The sequence below is a fragment of the Perissodus microlepis genome, chromosome 7 (assembly GCF_051167445.1).
Source record: "Perissodus microlepis isolate ML-2025 ecotype Zambia chromosome 7, ASM5116744v1, whole genome shotgun sequence".
Lineage (NCBI taxonomy): Eukaryota > Metazoa > Chordata > Actinopteri > Cichliformes > Cichlidae > Perissodus > Perissodus microlepis.
This window is the reverse complement of record NC_140467.1, coordinates 20,729,258-20,752,522: the sequence shown is the minus strand read 5'-3', so window position 1 is coordinate 20,752,522 and position 23,265 is coordinate 20,729,258. Positions and strand designations below refer to the sequence as shown.

Here is a 23,265-nt window from a genome sequence, read left to right as displayed (position 1 = left end):
AGTCTAAGTAACATAATCTCCCATTAGGAGATACAGGGGCCTTTAAACAAACACAACAAATCCCACTGACCAAACATTACTCACTTCAGGCGGAGGCTGGCAAGACAGCGGGCAGGCTCAGAGACCAATGAAACGGCAAAAACACACACAAACACACATAAAACGGACCACACAGCTAGAGGGAAGTTTCAGGATGTGAAGCTAATTGACCACTGCTCAAGCTGACTAATAGACTTAGGAGTATTTTACCAATTGTTCAGGTTAGCGCTTGCCCTATCTTTAATGTTACCGCGAAGCATGAAATTATGTTAAATTTACATCCTAGTCAACATACTTGAAGGCCCTCACCACAAATGCTTGTTTAACATTGATGAAAAGTGTCGCTGCTGCAAGTCTGCCTCTCGTTTTGAACATGGTTACTAGTATCATTTGGATCAGCGACACTTTTGAGTGCTTGAAGGTTCTTCTTACTCCTTTCCCTCCTTACTGTGGTAAGCAATCAATGCTATCAATATCAGCAGTTTTTGTGGCTCGGTGATAACAAACCAAAACTGCAAAACTTCTGTCATACTCACATTAAGATCCTGAACCTTCCCTTTAAAGATGGTAGTGTCGAATTTGTCACCTATTCCCCAAAAGCAAAGCACGCAAAAGCCAAAGGACAAGTTTAAAGGGATGCCTTATTGTCCGAATACTGTTAATCAGCATGTCGTCACCCGTCATTTTATTTTTTTTAAACGAGAGAAAGAGATTCATTTACTTTGAAAAACAGGCAAAAACCTTGAGTTACTGGACAAAGTACAAAGAGCAAACGTCTTGAGACGGAACAGCCAAATACAGTCAAAAGATTACACTAAGGAATCCCTTTAAACATTTTAGAGCACAACCGGCGGAGGTCAGTCCAGGTCGCCTCCATCTTTTTCACTGAAAGCGGGCGGGTGTGGAAAGCCAAGAAAGAACAAGACTAAGACTGGCACCAAAAACCCAGTGTACCACGACACACCCATGGACACAGACGTACACAAACAGCTTGTCATCCACACGATACTGACCAGCTCACTCTCATAGTAATTGTCCCAGTAGAGTTTGTGCGATTTCTTTGTCATCTGGAAGTAAGGCAGAGCGGGTTAAGAAGGCTTGAGTTACACATACGTACAGTATGAAAATGCAATCTTTAAAAAGACTGAGGAAGCAATGACGCATACTGTTAAGACGTGAGGGGAGAAAAAGAATCTCACGAAAACAGACACACATCCACAGAGTCACAAAAATGAAACCCCGATGACCTCATCAGGGTTTGGCATTGGAAAAAAACACACCATCTGTGGTGCAAAAAGTAGTTAGATATTTTATGTAAGTAAAAGTAGTGGCAAATATTAATTAATTACAATTTTGAAAGCGTTTCCTATCTAAATTAAAACTGCTACAATACTATCATAGCACAACTGGATAAATGCTGTTGATTCCTTAATGTTATAGTTGTGTTTTTAATCATTTTGCTTTTTTTAAAATTCAGACTGGTTAAGTTAGTGATTAAGTCAGTGCACTGTACCTGTGCATGTGCAATGACAATAAAGTTGAATTCTATTCTATTCTATTCTATTCTATTTATAAGTTATCCTAAACATTAACTTTAAGCTTAAATCTGTACCACACTGCAACACCTTCTAATGTGTAAATCACAATCAGTAAAGGAATTAGTAACTAAAGCTATAAGCAGAAATTAATCCAGTGTGCAAGTGTCAAAAACACCCTTCCTAACATTGGGACAGTGTATCCGATATCCCTGTGTTGCCGTTTTCCCCATACCATCATAACATTGTCATTTGCAGTGATCATCATGGACGGACAAACTACGCTGTGATGTCTTAGCTTTGACATCACAACATGGCAGAAAAAGGGAAAAAAATGCCTGTTTATATAAAACTCTCTTCTAAAACAAAAAGTAAACAAGTGTTTTCTTTAATAATTAGCAGTGTAGCAAATATATTACTGAGTAAGGTTTGCTATAAGCTAAATTTTGTTAGCATCAGCTAACTTCTTGGCTAATGCCAACTAATTGTTCAGATAAAGTGATTGGTCAGTTGCAATGCTGATCCTGGACCAGCATTGTTATGATGATATAGGAACAATGCCAACACAGGGATATTGGATAGACCACTGGAACTCAATAGTTTAGATTTTGTGAAGTCTTAAAGTTATGAAATGTTGCTGCTTTGGCAGATATGTGCTAAGACATACAGAACAGACGTAGCCACCACGATGTAACTCAGTGGTAAATGAAGTCTAGTTAGGAAGCCTTGAGCTGAGGAACAAGACTCACCCAACAAGACTGGCTAGCAGCAGATTGTTAGCTGATGACAATATCCTGGATCGCTTTCTGTTCTGATTCTGACAATGACCATAAAATTTACCAATTAAATCCACAAAATTAACTTTGTGTTCTGCTCAATACTGCACACTAAAGGTTTCCTCGTAGGCGTCTTATAAGGAAACCAGTGGTGTTTTTGCAAGCAGAGGAGACATCCCTTTCTGGCCACTGAAAGAACTGATGTTTAAGGCACTTTCACACTGGCTTCAGTCAGCAGATCTACACTCTCAAAATCACAGTAAGTTAAGTGCACTGTATAGTAAAGAGGGAGCACAGCTTTGAAGTATTTGAGCAAATGTACTTCAGTCAAATCCACCAAGAAACACAGAGTAACACAAAGAGCTAAGTACGGACAATCGCTCTGCTCTTTTGTGACATTGGCGTGTGCGTAAGTGCGCACCACTACACGACTGCCGGCAGCCTCTGCGTGAGTCCTCGTCAGCGCCAGACTGAGTCGTGAGTTTTGCAGTTGCCATGGAAACAGAGCTGCAAAGTAAGCTGGCAGCTAACAAGAGGGGGTTGTTGTTGCTGTTGTTGTTGGGGAGATTAAAGAGAACGGGGGAGAAAAATTGTATTTTTTGGGCAGATGAGGAGAGAGAATCTTTTTTTCATCTTTCCAGTGTGCTACCTTCATGGCATGAGGGAATGTGAATCCTCACACATCAGCTGCCAAAACACACAGATGTACTGCAAAAGATACACACGTATGTGGGCTTTTGGCATGTGACCAGGCATGTATGCACACTCGGCCGCACATACATGTGAGAAAAAGAGTTGACTTTCTGGCAGTCAAAGATATGTATGTGTCCCAGTTGAGTTAAGTGAGTAAATAAGATCCAGCAGAGATTTTTCAGCTTTACTAATCAATAATAACTTAACCCGGTTTTCATTTGGGATGAATATTTGCTTTTTTTATGAATCATTTACATAAAATTAGCATTAAAGTTTTCTTCAAATGCCAAAAATGCATTTACTCTGCTGTTAATGCCGTTGCATTTTTTTGCCCTACATCTTTTAAAAAAGGCTTTGATGTGCATCGGTTAACATGTTATCAGTTTAAAATCTTCTGATCTTTTTGTACACTCAAGCTTTCCATCCCTGCTATAATGATTGTGTCTTCATTTGTAACTCATTATCTCATCTGGAAATTGTTTATATCTAAATTTTTGTTGTTTTAAATTAGAGGTCCGGATATATCTGATTATATCTGATAATAAATACATCCTGACAAAGTCTACAGACATATTTCTGTCTATAGTGCTATAGTACTGCATTAGGCTACGGTAAATTAGGATTTGTGGATAATCCTGCCTTAAGTGAGGAAGCTTACTTGATGATCATGTTAGATATTTATATTTCATAGTTGTATCATTTTGATGGGCTGTTTATGTGTAATTTAAAAAAATGTCTTTTAATTTTTTCCCAAAATGCCATCAGTTATATTATTATTTTAATATAAGATCACACATTTTACTGATCACACTAGTACATACTATTTACTACATGTAAACTGAATATAGCAGGCAATGAGATATTGTAAAACCAATGTTGGTTTCCATTGGCAATGATGTGCATTAAACCACAAGCACGTGCTCACTCCATCCTTATTCGTGCCTCACTGATGACTGTCTAAGTTGGACATATATGATTGGTTGTTTTACGTAAGCTGTTTAAAATGTTCACTGTAACCTGTTTGCTGATGAACCAAATTAAGGCCTTTATCCAAAGCTTATCAGTCAAATTAATAAAGCTGTTTCTTCACATTACAAGTGCTGCTGGAGCTTTAATCGATTCATATTTTAACCGACAGAAACTGGAGTTGAATGACTTGCCAGATAATAAAATATAATTGAATAACGTGAAGCTTTTCTAGAAAGCATCACCCACTTTGCTATTTGTATCTATGTTTGGGCGTGTGTGTTTTTGTGTGCGGACCTGGTTGAGGTAGTGATATTCCTCAGGTTTGAGCAGGTGGAAGGCCTTCCTCTCCTCTTCGCTGGCTCCAGCCAACAGGTAGTAAAACACATGGTAGTTCCTACAGAAACACACAGAAACACATTAGAGCACTGATGTCAAACTTCTTTATATTTTTCGTAGGTCACATCCAACTCACTTTGATCTTAAGTGAGCCAGACTGGAGAAAATCCCATTTCTGTCAGTGTAAAGAAGTTTAACTGTACGTTTAATCCCTTGGATACCTCAGTATGAGAAAAAGAAGTGATTTTTCAACAGTATATGTCAGTTTTTGTACATGATAAAGAATTGCTGCTGATATAAATGTGCTTAAACTGTAAGAAATATATGTGTAAAATTACAGAAGCCTGACTGTCCTGTAGTTTTAAAACAGCAAGATTTTGTTAATTATTATTTAACTGTGGACACGTTGTACAAAAATAGAAATGTCTGTAGTAAATACTGAAAAGAAGCAAGAATTTTTATTTTTGTTTTAAGTGTTTATCTATTACTTGATTACAGTGAAAATACAGTTAAAAGTCTAAAATTTATGCCCCCCTTTATATTTTCCAAACGCATCCAGTGGGCCGGATTGGAGTTCTTGCCAGGCCGATTCCGAGCCCTGTGCCTTATGTTTGATACTCCTGAGTTAGACGGTGAAAAAGAAAAAAAAGAAAAAAGATTTATTTTTCTTGTATTAATTTCTTTTAAATTTCCTCAGAGGTGAACTAAGGACAGCAGCTTTCATATCTCCCCGCTGTGCCGAAACGGCCCCTGAGGAGGAGACTCCTTTCGCGTTATCTGTGGAACATTTCTTAAAACAAACCTGCAACATGTAACAGATAAGTCACCCCTCTGACCCGGCGGTCTCACATTTCAAGACAAACAAAGCGGCAGTGTGGTGTGTGGGCTCAAGGTAACGAGTTGTGATTAACCGTGACAAAGGCTGGGGCTTTGGCCAGTGCGCTGAGAGGTAATTCTATTACAGCTGGAAACGAGTTTCCCTTCTCTGCAGAGGGACACTTACTGTTTGATGGAGTGGTGGAAACTTATAAAACCCACGGAGTATATTAAAGACTCCCAACCTGTAAGCTCACGTTTTCTATCATCGCACCTCTCAAATAAAAGATGCTATTACATAATCTCTACATCAGATTCCAAAATATTGCGATATTTTACTCTGAGCTTCATGAACTGCATATATACAGGTTTGGTAAATAATACATGGACTTGGCAGTAATGAGTTATCCAGATGAATCCAGATAAAGTTGCTTAATGAATCCAGCTGTTACAAAGGTAAAGGTTACTCGTCATTTGCCCTGAACGCAACCGTAAACACAAAAGAAACAAATGTACTCAACCCCAAATTATTCTTTCTGACCTTCCACAAAGAACTGCTTTACAACCTTTTTTTTTGCCACAGAGTTTTTCCGCATCTTCACACTAACCGCTGACCAGAATACAGTATCAAGTAGCAAACCTCGTGATCGACTGCTTTCAGTCTTTTTTGGGCTTTTTTGTAAGACCAGAAAAGCAGAGTTCATGTAGGTAAGGTACCATGGCTTTGCCCAGAAAACTTATGTAATCCATCAGGCTCTCATTCAAATACACCAATGAATGACTTGAATGCCTGAATGACGTAGTGAAACATAAATGGGTGGCTATCAGCTGAACACTGTATTAAGTATTAAATCTTCGGTTTAAGTTCATTTGTGATTCCACACGAAAGATTCCAGGGTGCATGTCTCCAAAATCATCTTCTGGTTTAACAGAAGAAAGGCCTGATTATTCAAGATTGTGTATGAGAGGAGAAGAATTTTAAATTCAGTTCTGCATTTAACTGGCAGGAAGAAGAAAATAATGTGGGAAAAATGGGGTCTCTCATTCAATGCGTTAGACAACATAAAACAGGGGCAACTTATAAGATAACAACAATAACAAAAAATAACAACAAGCAAAAACAGTATCCACACTTGGGATTTGCGTGACAGCTCTTGAATACAGTAAAGCCCCCTCCCTTGTAGTTTCTGCAGAGTCATTAAGCCCCAACAGTATCCCTGGAAAGTTCAGCTAGTTCACTCCCTAGTGCTTTTTCCTCTCCAGTGGGATCGTACAAAGGCAACCTGCCACTGAACCGACTTCAAGATTTAAGATAGTTTGCAGTTTATCATCCTTCTCCCCCACCTCTGTGGTTCAAGGATGAACCGTCTGGGAGGTCCTGACTTTAGTTTCTATCCTATCAATATGGCCACCAGAGCCTGTCATCAGGATGAAACAAAAAGCCCAGACCAGTCAGGGTTAGAGCGATTAGATGACTGTTGGACAGTTCCCCTCCTCCCCACGCATGAAGCTATTATGCTGGTGGGATCAGTGGCTTTTTTTTACTGTCACCTGGGAGCGATATGATGAACTGTTAGGGTGTGTCTCTGTGTTACCTGAGACAAGTAAAGCTATTTATAGGATGTGGGTGCAGGTGGAGACACGTGCATGTGCGTGCATATGCCCAACGTCAGGTAGATGAGTTCTTCATGCACATGTGAGTGTGTTTATACGTATAAAAAGTAAAAATAGACAGTTTTACACTGTTATACTGGACAGGAAATATGACTCCTTATGTAATATCTCAAAATCTGTATCACAGTATTTGTCCCATTCTGCGTCAATAAATGCCTAAACTCAGAGGAAAACCTGAGAGTTAAACAAAGGGCAGAGGTTTCAGTCAGATGGCCACCTGATATATCCTTGCAGGGGAAATGAAGACTATTTCAGCATTGAGTTTCTTAGACAAAGAGCATGTGAGCGAAAAGATACGCATTTAACATCTTAGCTTTCAGGCAAGTGGAAGTGTCTCAGTGTTTCAAGTATCATATTTAGATTATTTATGGCTGCACCACCTCTAGCTGCGCTTATTGAAGTTCGTTATTTTCACCTTTTAGAAATGTTCACAGGAAAAATTGGATTTCCGTTAAAGGTGGAGTCAAAGTTAAACAGATTATTTTTGATGGATTTTAAATCCACACAAAGCAAAGACTTGGATTCTTTCTGATTAACAAGATGTTATTTACATTCAAAAGCATGAGAGCTGCTGCTGAGTCATTCTAGGTGTGATAAAACAGCGATCCATACTGATGAAACAATGTGGAAAGTGAGCCAAGTGCTGCAGATGACAAATCTTCTAATGATGTCTGTATGGGTTTATCCAGCAAAAAGAGAAGAAGAAAAAACAAACAAACAATATGTGATCTGCACTCACCTCTCATTGTGCTCCTGGTACACCAGACGTGATTTCTCCAGCAGGTACTTCTCTACGTATGCGCTGGAAATAAACATAAATGCAGCTGCACTAAGTCACAAGAGTAATTTAAGAACAAGCTGCTGTAATTATGATCAGAAATGAACAATGTTTCAATAGCACATGGACATTGAATGTGCTTTTTCTTGCCATACTCATCATAAACAGGGCGTTTTAACAGATTAGCAGACAATAGGAAGAGGTAAGAGGTATAATTATCTGAATTGTGGTTTTTAATAGTTTGTCAAATGAGAATTTACATAATCGCACGTCAATAATGGCTGAATGTTGTTTTTTGTAACTTACATGTTTATATTTATAAATCATAGCACAATATTAAGAGATATATAAAGTTAATAATAATAATATACATAAATTGTAGGCATTATTCTGCTATTATATCTGTTATTAAATTATTTCTCAAGTCAGATTCATTTTTATAACACCTTTAAAAACAAAAGCTGTTGACCAAAAGTGACAGACAAAAATAAGAAAACAAAACAAAACAAAACAAATTTTTGATTAAAAAAAACAAAAAACGAGTAAAACAACATGAAATGTGTATCTAGTAGAGCAGGAACGATATATTGATTTTTAAGACTGATAACAATATTTGGTGATTCTATTCAATTCAATTTTATTTATACAGCGCCAAATTACAACACTCGCCTCAAGGAGCTTTATATTGTAAGGTAGACCTTACAATAATACATACAGAGAAAAAAGCCCAAAATCATTTGACCCTCTATGAGCAAGTACTTGGGCGACAGTCGGAAGGAAAAACTCCCTTTTAACAGGAAGAAACCTCCTCCTCAGGCTCAGGGAGGGGCGGGGCCACCTGCCGTGATCGGTTTGGGTGAGAGAAGGAAAACACGATAAAAAACATGCTGTGGAAGAGAGCCAGAGATTAATAACAAGTAATGATTTGATGCAGAGACGTCTATTAACACATGGTGAGTGAGAAAGGTGATTGAAGAAGAAATGCTCAATGCATCATGGGAATCCCCCAGCAGCCTATGATTCTAAAATCATATAAATGGCCCAATATTTTTTTTTTGTTTTAAACAAAAAGCTTTTAACTAACATTTCATGCATGTAGTAATTTATGACTCTTTATTAACACAATATGACAATAAGCTACTTTCGGCTGCTTCCTTTAAACAGCGAGGACATGTAATCTTGTTTTATTGTCACAAGTCGTGGATCACTTGATGCACTGCCCGACTCTGCTCGGATCAGCTCGTTGTTTTGTTTGTGGTGTTCCAAGCACATGTTGCCAACAGCTAAGTTGCAGAGCGCCCTCTGTCTCATAAATGCCGATACACTGGCAAATAATATCGGTCCAGCTCTAGATATGGCTTCTATAGATGTGTTTTATATGTCAGCATGCATCTCTCACCCCCTGACTGTGCCACTCTCCTGATAGTTGACCTGGATGAACTTCCCAAAGCGGCTGGAGTTGTTGTTATGGGCCGTCTTAGCATTCCCAAAGGCCTGAAGAGAAAACAGAAAGGATTACATATCAGCACGCACAGGTACAAGGTGCTGGCAAGCTATGATTAACAGTTTACACCTGTAAGATAAACCAAGTATCAACAGGTTAGGGTTAGCATTCAGATTTCAGTAGATGTTACATCTACCAGCTCTGAAGAAAAGTAAAAAAAAATATGTTGAAATATGTTGACATATGAAGGGAAAGCTACCAATCACAGCACTGTAACAGAGGCCATGAGGCACAGGAAGGGGCCTGCAAAAGGGGCACACACACAAATACACAAACACGCAGTTAAAACTCACAGTCAGACACGTCAGTCACGCACTAAACTGCCAAATTCCTCTGAAGGCAAACACTGCAACACTGAAAACAGACACAGTCACTGCTTGTGGGAGTCTGTGGGCATTTCTGCTAACACACACACACACACACACATAGAGAGAAACTAGCATTAGAGACCCCAGGAGGACTCATTCAGGTTCTCATTAGCAGTCTGATGGGCCTCGCTGGGTTGGTTAGTTAGGCAGAGGAGAGGAGAGGCAACAGGAGAGGCAACAAGGAAAGGGAATACACCACAGAGATACAAACGAAAGGGAGGGACAAGAAAGAAGACAGAGCTCAGAGATAAAACAAAACAAAACAAAAAAGACCAAAAGAGTATGAAGAAGGGATGATCATTTGTGAGAGAGGACATGATGAAAAGAGAAAAAATGGGGAAAACTAAGTGAAAAGTGAAAAAAGAAGGAAACAAGCCCACAGATGAAGATATGGCAGGAAATAAGGAGATTTTTCAGAGACGATAAAGTGGTAGCAACGGTAAATTTTCCGGCTGATGCAATCAGTATTTTGGAGCGATGATAAATTACTATATAAAAGCCAGCAGAGTAAAAGGGTGGGGGAGAAGGGGAGCGGGGGAGAACGGTGTGGGCGTCGGATAATTGATTGTGGCTTCTGGGTGAATACTACAGCTCAGGAATAACACGGTTAATAAAAAGTAAAACCCTGCTCCAGAATCAGGCTTTGATCTCTGTGATGATTCATTTAAAAACAGAACTTGACACATTCAGCGAGCCAACCGGGACAAAGCAGCCCGAAGAAAGAAGCAACAAAACAAGGTTTAAGTAAGGTTGATGTCGTTCTTTTTCCAGGCCTTTCACTTTCATACCAAGCAACAGCTTCCCCTGCACATCCATCTTTTAGACCCCTGTTGGTCTTTAATGTGTGCCAGTCTTGCAGTGGTTGACACACAATGGTAACTACCAAAAAAAACTAAAAGGAGGCAAAGGCGGAGAGTGGACTGGCAGTGAGATCTCCTTTGATTTCCCGAAATGTAAATCGAAACTGCAATTCAGAATGATAATGACAGAGCTTTCATCCTCAATCATTCTGCTGTGGGAAATACTTCCAGTTTAAAGTCTGAAGGGGGAAAATCCACTTCCTGAAATGATTGAAGTGAGCAGCCCTAACAGAAACTGTCACTCACAATCATTAACAAAAAGAAGCGATAAATGCACTGGTAACATATATGTGAAAAGGACACTTGCCCGTCGCACATCTGTTTGCATGCATGTGCTAAGCCCCACGCAGTTTGTGCGTGTGCTTTCTGTTTATGTTTGAAAGAGATTAATGAGCAGGGCGGCACAGTCTGGATGATTTAGTGTTGAACTCTGCTTCATGGTCAACGCCTGCTGCGACCACAGCACAGGAAAACACACGCTATGATTAGTCTGTGCGCGTGTGCGTGTGTATGTTCGTGTCTGCATCAGTGTGTGCTCAACGTATGAACGCGTGGAGACGAAGCGAGAAAACAGATGCAAAACAGAGACAGAAAAAAAGGAAAAAACTAAGCTAATCAAGAAGAACCTTAACTTTATTTGGACTATTTATTAATAAATAGTAAACAAAACAGAGACAGTCTTTGTTGCCACGCCATGCCCCGCTATCTTATTTTCTAATTTCCTGTCTTCACTGTACTGTTTCGGACAAAGCCCCCAAACAAACCGTATTTCCTCAACCGGTAGTCAATTTGAAGTCAGACAGGAAGGGGGTCTGGTAAACATGAACAAACACGGGGGAGGGGAAACAACAGTAGTCATATGATATAAAATAAAAGCCCTATTAAGAAATGAAGGGTTTCTATTGGGGAAAAAAAGATTATTGATTAATACTGTGCTGCTACAGTGCTAAAAATATAAACAAGGAAACTAGCTATTTTGATACTAGTCTGCTTCAAATAAAGCACATTTAAGTCTTGTGCATTTGAGGTAAAATAAGGCACCAGCAACTATTTGTGAACATTTTAATTTAAAGTAAATAAATAATTAAAAATCATTTTAAGTCAATAGCAAAAGAAAGGTGACAATCCCTGCCAAGGAGGAGGCTGGGGTGGATGGATGGACCTAAACAGGAGAAATCTTCATTTTCTTTTTTAGAAACCAACAGTGACTGAAAATTTTCCTCTGTCATGTTTATACAAATGCAAACTATGACCTAGTTTTACTGCAAACTGGATTTAAACAACAGTTTCACAGGTATGAGAAAAAAAAGGCTTCCACTGTCACCTATGAAATATCAAAACAAAAAATGAATAAAGCTGTTAGATTATTAGAGGGATAAGATAATATTTACTCTAAGTGTTTGAAATATTGACTGGTTATATTATGTACTGATGACCTACTTTAGTTAAAAATCTCTCTGTTGTTGCCGGGCAGATAACAAAGACTGATAAGGAAAGATGCTGTGAAAGGAGGGGAATTAGTTTAATGCAACCAGTTGAACAAGCGAGGACTAAAATATCTTAAGTCATACTTTATCACATTGTTTTCTTCGGATGCTGTCAAAATACAAGAAGCATTTATTTGATTGAATATATAAGTCAGTTCATTTCAATATCAAGCACCAAAAATTAGACAGGCTTCTTTGGCATTATTGGTGCATTTAGCAGTAAATTGCATGTCACAAACATTCGTAAATCAGTTTGCACGCTTGATTTTATTGTTTGCCTCCCTAAAGTTTGCACCTTGAGGAAGGAACTCCCAGAAATACACAGGAACAGGATACGCTGCAAAAGTATTCCCACATCTTACACCTAATTTTTCACTGTGCTCTCTGTAAATAACAACAATACCTTTTTTTAAGGTTTGTGCTGGTGCAATATGTTAGTAAATCTGGCCTCAAATTTGAATTTTAATTGAAAATCCAAAGTGACTCAACATAATCTGAATTAACCACAGCCTTCAGTGCATAGCCTGTGGGACCATATGGAGTACAGAAATAAACAACTTAAATGTGTTAAAAGCAGCTCACCACAGCGTCCACTTATACAAATGAAAGATACAGTGCTTCCCGGCAATATGTCACATTTTATGCCGAAGCAAATGTGCTGAGCCCAAGGCTTAATCCAGCTATAACACTGTGTGCGTGTGTGTAGGTTTAAGTCCAAGCGTCATTCTAACAATATGTTAATGAATGCATATGTGCTGTGGTAGCCCTGGCGGGTCCTTCCATGCTGTCACATTACGTTAGGAGCCACTTGTTTTCTCCACTCCTGCAGAAAGCCCGTGCTCTACAAGCACTGAGGAAGCAAGCAGTGGTTCTGCTATTTTGGGATAAAATTTTGCATTTTATATGTTGAAGTGGAGTGGGGGCGAGATGGGAGCTAGGATGGTAATTAGCATGTCAAGCCTTTCCTCAAAGCAGTGGCTAAAATTGGTTTGGATACCAATTCTAATAACATGCTTTCTCCCTCTCTGTTACTTTCTTTCCCTTGTTTCCCAGCAGAGCCACAGTATTTCCTCGTACAGTTTCAAAAATCATTAGGTGACCTAGTTTATGAAAAACAAGTGGAGACGTGCCAAAACCACTGCTGGGCTAGCTTCCATTAGATAGCTTTCTGTGTTTCAGGGAGCGCTGAGTGCTTCAAATGACTGAAAATGGTTTCAATTCCCCAAGTTTTTAGTTTTAAGACAGAAAAGTTTTCATGAATGAGTCAATTATGAATAATGAACAAATGGAACGAAATCCCTGTTTTCCTTGTTATTAGTAACAATCATTACTTTTTGTTTAATTGGATCTTCTTTAAGCATGCTACTAGCCTACATTTGTACAAGTTCTTTATCTACTTTCTAGGCCAACCAGCGATGTTACTATTAACTCAAATCAGTTTATTATGTCACATCACTTCTTATAGTTTTATATTATCTTCTGTTACCTTACCCTTTTTTATTTTAGCTTCTACCCTCATTCTCTTTATGAAAAATAATTAACAGTTATTGTCAGTGTCAAATTTGATGCTACAGATCTCAAAATAGTTAAGACAGGGGTGTGTTTACAATGGTGTAGCAATGCCTCTTCTTTTCTAAACAGTTTTGGCATTGATGTTATGGTTTTGGATTTCGGTCCCATTCTTGCCTGATAAAAGTTTCCAGCTGCTAAAGAGTTTATGGTCCTTGTTGACACATTTTTCCATTGAATGATGCAGCAAATGTTCTCTATAGGTAAAAGATCTGGACTGCAGGCAGGCCACTTCAGCAGCCAGACTCTTCTATAGCTGCAGTATGTGGTTTTGCATTGTCCTGCTGAAATACACAAGGTCTTCCCTGAAATGGATGTCGGCTGGAGGGGAGCATATGTTGCTCTAAAACCTCTCAATACCTTTTAGCATTCATTGTTCCTTCCAAAACATGCAAGCTGCCGATACCGCATGACCTTATGCACCCCCCATACCATCAGAGATGCTGGGCCTTTGAATTGAACGCTGATAACACGCTGCAAGGTCTGCCTCCTCTTTAGCCTGGAGGATGCGGTGGCCCTGATTACCAACAAGAATGTCAAACTTGGACTCAAGTGGACGTAGAACACTTTCCCACTTTGAAACAGTCTATTTCAAAGGAGTCTTGGCCCACAGGACAAGACGGCGCATCTGGATCATCTTCAAATATGGCTTCCTTTTTGCATGATAGAGCTTTAGCTGGGATCTGCAGATGCCACAGCAGATTGTTAACCAACAGTGGTTTCTGGAAGTATTCCTGTGCCCATTTAGTAATGTGAGGGACACCGTCATGCTGATGAGTGATGTAGTGTGTCTTTCACAGATTGGAGAGTCACTGCCGCTCTAAGACATCGCTGTGACTTATCAATGGCAATAATCAATAATCATTTGATCAGTTTACCTTTCTTTTATTCTTATATAGCTACCCATGGTCCTTGACAATTTAGATTTAATTGCTTTGCCTATGATGTTCATTAGCTGCAAAGACAGTGTTGTGTCTGGTTAGGGTAAAGTTGGCTTTGAAACCAGCAGATAGAGAGAAATCTCCAGCCTTGTTCCTCCATTTTATTTTTATAAAATTAAAAAAAAACCCTCTCTGGTTTCAGCCTGCAGGCATTTAGGCTGCAAGCACATTTCTTTTGGTAGCAAATACAGTGAATGTCATGTCTTATGTACCCTCAAGATCACAGGCTCAGTGGTAGATGCCAACAGACTTAATAAACTAATCCGTAAGGCCAGTAATGTTGTGGGGATGGAGCTGGACTCCCTCAAGGTGGTGTCGGAGAGGCGGATGCTGTCCAAGATAAAGACAATGTTGGGTAACACCTCCCACCCACTCCATGACATGCTGGTCAGTCACAGGAGCTCGTTCAGTGAGAGACTGAGATTACCGAAAAGCACCACTGAACGACACAGGAAATCTTTCCTGCCTGTGGCCATCTCCCTGTACAACGCATCCACTTAACACACTGGTTACAGCTACAACTACACATGTTTCTTTTCCAGCTATTTATTTATGAGTGACTTATGTATGTATATATATGTATATATTGTACTATTCTTAGTTAGCGTATTGTCTGTCTTGTCTTAATGTTGGTTTATAATGGAGCACTGTAACAAAAAATAATTTCCCCCAGGGATTAATAAAGTATTCTGATTCTGATTCTGAGACACTAAACCCCATTTGCTGCTTCATTAATCAACTATAGCATGACAGCAGTAGACTGCTGAGTTACACTGCTAATACTCATCAGATACATACACACATCAAATCATTTTTCTGACAGCTTCACCGGTAAAACAGAAACATCGTGTGTAAAAAATCTTAACAGAAACCCTTTGGATTCTTTTGCGAGACAGTTTTAGAGATGTAATACTATATTATAAATTCTTCATCATACATGATATTAATAATTAATGTTTCTTAAAAAAAATAGTTTTTGAGGGATTTTCTTTGTGTGTATTAACAGGACCACCTTCAAGGCTTCAAGTAGCTCATTTTATCCCACCTAGTGCCTGCTCCCACTGTTTCTCTGTCCTACAAACACATGTCAGCGAGGTATTAATTATAAAGGGAGATGATCAGTATATATATATATATATATTTATTTATTTTAATTCTATTTTATTTTTTCAGTGATGCCTTATTTAGAAAATATAAATAAGCTCTCATGCTAACTGCCAGTATTCCTACATCAAACTGCAATCATTTTTGCTTTGTTCTTTTAAAATACAGCATAATGTCTTTGGCCACGATGTAATTAAAACAATTTGAGGAGTGAACTTTGTTCCAGTTATATTTAAATCTATATTTTAATCTTAAATCTGTGATGAACAGAAGACATTTCTTCATATTGATTTAATAAACATGGAGGCTTTTTTTCTTGTGCCAAATATGTTCCCTCTAAAGGTTAAAATGCTAATAACATTAGCATGACGAAGCGATGTAGTCCGTTTGTTTTGGTGGGTTGTTAGCTTTGTTGTACTAAATTGAAACAATGAACACTGATGAATTAAGCATGAGTCGCAATGAGTCAAAGTCATCGGGCAAATTCACTACAAACAAAGTGACGCACAGATAAAATGATGCCAGTGCTATTTAACTTTGTGTCCATCTCATCCCCTCCATCCTTACACTGTTGATTTTCTGTATGACGTGTGGTTTAACAACATCTGGAGCAGCAGAAATACCCCGAAAACAGTTTTTCAGGATGACTTCATGCTGTGTGGATTCCTCCAGAAGGCTACTCATAAGCCCAGAGGAGTTTCTTTTTTTTTTTTCCCCTCAGCGGTGAGTGCCCCTCACTCACAGCTGAGATGACATCACATTGCATTCCTCTGCAAGCAGGTGCAGCTCGATTTTACATGGCAGGCTGGGAAAAACAGCATATCTGTGCAAGTGTGTGTGTGTGTGTGAGGATTTGTGTCTGTGGTTGGGGATAGCTTCAATGCAGCCCTTATTCTAGCTGTGCAGACGAGGTTGTAACGCACGCGCATGCAGCCGAGCAGGTGGTTGCGGCAGTGTCAAATGACAGCATTGTGCAAGTGTGTGTATGTGTATGCAAATGTGCGTTTTTATTCATCTCTGATACCTCTGGATGTTCCTGCTGATCAATGCACTGCTTGTAAACAGGAGGGGAAAATGAGATACGGGAAACAGTTTCATGTATATTGCAAAAAAGCTTGTATGTCGCGTTATATATAGATGTGATGTTTGGTGTATGACAGTTTTGTCCTCATACAAGAAAAAAATAGCACGATGGTTTAATTTTTTAAAATTACAGCGTCGTTGTTACGCTCAATATGTGCAAACATAAACACCGGCAGATCTTAAAATCTCCTTAAGTCTTTAACCACATCTAGTATAAACACACACACAGAGACGCACTAAATTCACTTCAAGAAACAGATGACAACATTTAACCCAGACTGCTTGGATCAAATGTAAATAAACCGTTTATCTCTAAAACATCAAAGACTCTAAATTACATAATAAAGTTAAGCAATAAGATCTTTGCTTCATCTGCATCTCATCTTCTCTTTTTAACTTTCCTCTGTCCTCTGAATCCACTCCCCCAATTCTTGTGCACTCCTCAACTCTTTTTCTGTCCTTTCCTCCGGACACATGGGATGAGCTCTCCTTTTCTGGGAAAAAGAAAGGTTGGGAGTGAAAAAGAGGTGAGGACGGAAGAAGGAGGACTACGGTTATGTAATCACACAAGGTAGGCCTTTGTGTGATTACACACAAAGGTCACACAGCAAAGAAGGGGCCACCGCATAACAGCAAGCATGAGGAGAAAGGACATGAGGTTGTTTAGGTAAAGGAGAAGCCAATCTTATTATAATGATCATAGCACATGTATGTACCCGAACTCCTCTGAGATGCCTTGATCAATCTGGATGAAAGTTACTAAAGAAACTGCCTAGGGTACCAGATATTGATGATTATCAACATCTGTTTAGCTTTTGGGAATTAATTTTATTACACTCATATGTTTACAAATTATATACACTATGTGGAATAGCTGATCTCAAAACATGTGGTGACATGTACGTTCCCACGTGTTTGCAAACTGTCCTCGCATTTATCATACATGGATTGAGTTCACATTGCCCTTCTAGGTTTTATGAACTCCTATTTTCCAATTCTTGAGCTTGCACATTACATACAACATATCTTTCTCATGAAAACACACAACAGTCACAAAGTATGATTCTATATACCGGATTTACAATACTTCAGATACATGTTTGTGTTTTAACACACAAGTGAAGCGAAAAAGCAATAAAATATGGGCTCTTAGCAAATATATAGACATACATGCACACACTCAACCCTCTTGTCTGTAGAATATAATAAGAGTGAGTGCACTAGCTTAATAAAAACCAGATAAGAATTTTTACTGCTAAAATGAACCACAAAATAATGTTAGCTGGTTATATTAGTATCAGCTAGCTAGCTAGGACAACAGTTACTAACCGATAGCTAGCTCGGACAAACCATTAATACAATTAGTATATATATATATATATATGTATATATTAGGGGTGGGGGAAAAAATCGATACTGTGTAGTATCGTGATATTTTGTTTGCTAATAATGTATCGATACAGGGACAGCAGAAATCGATATTTTGTTACAAAAAAGGTTTTTGTGCTCTGACTTCAGAGCATGATGATCCTTTTTCTGAGCAAGAATCCTGACACTGTCCAAATGTGTTTAACTTTTTTTATGGCAGCAATAAACATGACAGTTTACTTATTTTAATTTAAGACATGTTTTATTTTAATTAAGTTTAAAACTTTTTTATTCAATGTAAAATTATATTTTGTTTTAATTTACTTTCAAATTCTTCAGTTGCTGAATGGGCTGCATAGTTTTCATAAATTTCATAGTTCAGAATAGCTATAATTGGACTAGATGGTTGCATTCAGTTAAGTTGGACTAGACTGTAATACAAACCGTTCAGTTTGTCAACAACACAACTGACTGAAATGAGAGAAAGACTGAGTGTGAGACTTTGATATTAGATAAAATGAATATTGATAAAGTTTACCTTTATGTACAGAATCTGAATATCGCAAAATATTTTTAAAAATTGCAATAATATTGTATCGTGCGTTAAGTATTGTGATAATATCGTATCGTGGGATGTATGGTGATTCCCACCTCTAGTATATATATATATATATATATATATATATATATATATATATATATATAGCTTATTAAATTAGCTAGCTTTTCTGTGCATTTCCAGCCATCTTGTTATTTCATAAGCAATACAGCATTAATGCTGTCAGCAGGGATGTACAAAATGTTTCGACACCCACCACAAAGATTGGGACTTCCTCTAAAGAAAAATCGACAGAAGTGAGATAAAGATTTATTTTTGTAACAATTTATATGTTCTGTTTATTTCTTCTTCTTTTTTTAAAAGTGTGGTTTCATTTACTCAAACAGAAAACTCATTGGTTTGTTTATTAAATGGCCGCAACAGAGGTCTGTGCAATTCCTGTTATGTAGGGTAACATCAACTGTGCCAGCTGCCCTTAGTTAGCACCCTAAGGCGCATTTCGAGCTCAGAAAGGCCCGTGTAAGTCGCTGTTACATTAGTGAAAAAGGCAGCGAGGAAGAATGCAATGTTCATCCTGAGTCGTCTCGTGTGTAATAATTCTTGTCAGTCCTACTCCAACGCTTAGAAATAAAATTTGAGCTTGCTATTTTAAGCTAGCCACTATATAATCAAGATTATATAAAGCTGCTAAAACAACTGTGTGGAATTAGCATTAGTGTTTCCTACAGTATATAGTGAATTTTTGAAATATAGTTAAAAAAAAACAGCTTTCACTATGTTATGTCTTGGGTTTTTTTTTTTCCTCTCTCTGAAATCAACCCTCTAGTATTTGTGAAAATATGAGTGAGTTACAAATCTGCCTGCACAGAATACAAACAGGGGATCAGCTCTACAAGCCAAAAAATGACCCCCTACCTCTTCTAATCACTAGTAATCACTTTTCCTTGACCTTTAAGGAAAACATGATTAGGTTATGGAAAGGTGTGAAGAAGACTTAGGAAAAGAGAAGTACAGCACGTGTGCGTGCCATGTTTTAACCACAATGTTCAAAGTTTGGGCTCCAACACACACACCTTACTTTACTGTAAGGTGTTGTTACTGTATGGTTTCATGTAGGTCACATGCTGTGAGCACTAAGCTGCCACACTTGTTTTTCCAGGTTAATTTACTCAGTCAGGAACCTTCCTAAGCAAACATCACCCCAAGGCTTGTTTTTTTTCTAACTGCATTCTTAAATTTGGACACCGATTACTATGCAAACAGTCAGGTTAGATCCACTGTACCACATGCTCTGGTTTTACCTTTCGGCTTCATCGCTACCCTCCATGGGGCTGTATTTAAGGGCTAATAATGCTCTGATATTAGGTGACACACTCTGAAATGGTTTCTTTCATGTGGTGAGCATGAGCCGTTGACGTCATGGCTTAATGGCTGGTGCTTGACATGAAAAACCTTACTGAATAACAACGTCCTCCAGTTGATAAAATGCCCAGAATCTATTGCCCAATTTGACCACAAGAAGAATTAAAACCAGGGAAACAAGTTGACATTGGCCTGCTGATTCACAAACGTGTCTAACAGCTGTGAAAGATAAAAGGCTTATTCTCAATATATAGTGTCACTTGTGTGGATTCCACTACAGAACATTATTTAACACAAGAAACACCACAAGTGCGCAACAACATTAATCCAAAAGATGCAGCAGAGTGTTTCTGCTCATATCTGGCACACTCCACGCTTGCATTAGTCATCTGCAGCTCTGTGCCTGTGCCAAGATCATCATGTTAAAAGGAGCCCATTATTTCATTCACACGTACACGTATAAACACAGTTGTGTATTTATGAAGCCCGTACACTGACTCATATTCATTTCCTGGAGGCTTATACTACTACTAACTCAACACTTAGCCTAACCTTAAAACAGGCACTTGTGTTTAATGATTTAACCTACAAGAACTTGGTTTTTCTACCCATATTGTGATTTTCTTTTCACACAACAACATGAGTAACACTTAGAGTATATCAGCATATCCAGGCTTTCTTTACATTAGCTGGTTTGACAGTCAGAGATAACAAGTATCATGATGGTGGCCATCAGCTTTCTTTGTTACCCAGGCTTCCTGTTCCAGGCTCTGTGTGCGCTCACATAAAAATGATGATGAAATGATGAAAATTGATCAGCTGAGCACTGCCTACTCCAATCATTCACACATGAATGAGTGAAGAACGCAACAAATAAAGTTGTAACCAGGAACTCTGGTGCAGCAAATAAGACAGGACAGTCATGTGACTGAAAATGGGCATGTGAATTCATGAGTGTTTATTTTAACACTAACATTCGTGTTCATTATGCTCTTGATGCTGCTGTTTACTTCTACTGCGATAGCTGCACACTGGAACTTCTTGGTGATAGATAGCCTTTAAATATAATAATAAATAAAATAAAGATCAAACATTAAATTTACACACACAGATAAGCTTTCACAATTCACCCGTCAACATTCGGTAATTTAACCTGATACTAGAAGAAGAGAAAACTGAGAGCATCAAACTTTTAGTCTATGAAGTGGTTTGTATACTTAATCACTTTCCTTTCGAGATGGAGCAATTATCTATGTTTATTTCCATTCCTGCATGGTAATACTAACATAACAAAGACGAATTGGCAACATATATATATATTTTTTATGATGTAATTACTGACTTCACAGCAGTTTCCACACTTAACAAAGCCATCAACTGGATCCTTTGAAGTTCCTATCTGGCCCTTGGGGCACATGTTTGACACAACTGGCCTCACCTTTTCCTATCATCACAATAAGGATGATGGTAGGGAGAAAGCTAATGCTAGCTAAGTGACTCTCCTTTTAATTATAACAGCACAGGGCTCTGCTGCAATGGTCAGTGACTCAGCATGTACTGAAATAACATGAATGACATTCAACACAAAGCAAAATCAGATGACAGCGTTTGGGCTCATCATGTCTTTATTTTTGAAATCATGTATATTTGGTGTTCAGGTTTTACAAAAAAAAATACCTAAAAACACAACACGGCTGAGTGAAGGGGTTGCCGTTAGCTTGGACTACCTGTAATAGCAGCATGACAAGGCTGAGAAAATACTGTCAAACTAAAAAGAAATATCAGAACTTTGGATTCATCATCTGGACACAGTGTTTGAGCGTTTCAACACTCATCAAAGTGGCTTGTTTAGCCTCGGCTGACTGCACGTTTCTCCAGCCTTATAAACAGTACAGCTGTAAAACAGCCAAAACCAGCACCAAAGCCTAACAATTAGCCACAAGTTCAGTTTCATGATTGTTGTACATTTTTTGTGTGTTCACAAAGATTTCAGATTTTTTTTTAATAGCATGTGGAACTGCGAAGATGTGTCTCAAACGTTTTGGTGCGTGTCTCATGTGTGTCCATCCTTCAGTGCCTGAGCGCATCTGGTGCTGTCACATGGGCAGAAAAATACACGTCCCACGCAGCCAAACACAGCCAAACACATGTGAACACGTGTTAAAAAGAGCTCCAGAGCACACTGAGAAGAAGAAAAATCACATCTTTGTCACAGGTTGTCTCACATGCATACACACACATTCTTTCTCTCCATAAATGGCTGCTGTCGTAGTGTGCCGGCAACACATCTGGATCCTATTGGCCTCAGGAAGGGCTGAAGACTCAATAAAAGCCTCCTTCCACTGCAGAGGACTGTCAACAGGCCCTCCACCACTGTCGGCGAGGAGGAGGACAGAGAGAGGGACAGAAATGAGGGAGGCTAAGGGGAAGAGGAGGACAGGAATAAAGAAAATGGACAGAGACACAGGCAGCAGGAAAAGTAAAAGTAGAAGAAGTAGCAGAAGGGTGATTATAAAGACAGGGAAAAAACAGCTCAAACTGCATTGCCATTTTTATGATTTAGTACTTTAACCTTTCATCACAGTAATACCATGTTTTATTGGATATATTCAACTTCTAATTTATTTTATTTAAAGAGTGCCAAATCACATTTGCGTCAATGTGCTTTATACAGTACGGTAAAAATAATTATATAATAGAGAGAAAATCCCAACAGAAACCCACTATGAGCAAGCACTTGGCAACAGTGGGAGGAAAAAACTCCCTTTTAACAGGAAGCTATGATGGGTAGTCGTCTAATTATAGAACTAAAATAACAAAAACTGTGTAGATTGTTCACCTTCAGAGTAAAAGTTCTCAACCTCACAGCTCAAACCAGCAGGTTTCAAAAGGCGCGACTTTTAGTTTGAAGGCCATTTCTAGTTTCTGTCACATTTTTCAAATGACACTATTGCTCGACGGTTAGTTGATAAGTGTTTACGGCCACAGCAATCTGCTGGTGAACAAAGCACAAGGAGGTTTTTGTTGCAGCAACCCTTTTATGAGTGATTTCACCCAGCGATAGCTAGCAACCAATCAACAACCAGAGGGCATCCTTTGCAAGGGGAGGTTGCAAGGAGGTTGCCAATTGGTCTCCTGGCCCGTGTGATTGAGATCTTCGATAATTTGAAAAGTTAGTTATGAATTGTGCTAATAAAAAGCTTTGAGGGGAAGAATAATAACTCAACAGCATTTCAGGGCTTGTGTCTGTTCAACAACAAACTCAGAACAAAAAAGTCAACACAGTAGACATTTGGAAAAACAAAAAAGCTGATATGTTATCACTTAAGAAACACATATCTGTAACAGCAGCCATTACCGTAGCTGCACCTTCTCAATATCAAACTTGTCCACGTCATCCAAGCTTAATCTTTCTGATTTTTTTTCGTTTTTATTTATCATCAT

The 23,265-nt window shown here is 38.6% G+C and overlaps 1 protein-coding gene across 12 annotated transcripts in view; it reads right to left on the bottom strand.

Annotated features, from left to right (window-relative positions):
* LOC146383002 (unconventional myosin-IXAa-like) overlaps nucleotides 1-23,265 on the bottom strand; it is a 151,964-nt gene that overhangs the window by 65,842 nt on the left and 62,857 nt on the right. For 10 of the 12 annotated variants that reach the window (XM_084934072.1, XM_084934064.1, XM_084934065.1 and 7 more), the window contains exons 3-6: nucleotides 9,016-9,110; nucleotides 7,578-7,640; nucleotides 4,307-4,406; nucleotides 1,053-1,106 (exon numbers count right to left, since the gene is read on the bottom strand). In XM_084934072.1, the coding sequence (XP_084790198.1) occupies nucleotides 1,053-1,106; nucleotides 4,307-4,406; nucleotides 7,578-7,640; nucleotides 9,016-9,110 (312 nt within the window). The remainder of the gene's footprint in view (nucleotides 1-1,052; nucleotides 1,107-4,306; nucleotides 4,407-7,577; nucleotides 7,641-9,015; nucleotides 9,111-23,265) is intronic. The other 2 variants (XM_084934068.1, XM_084934070.1) reach the window with 1 other exon arrangement.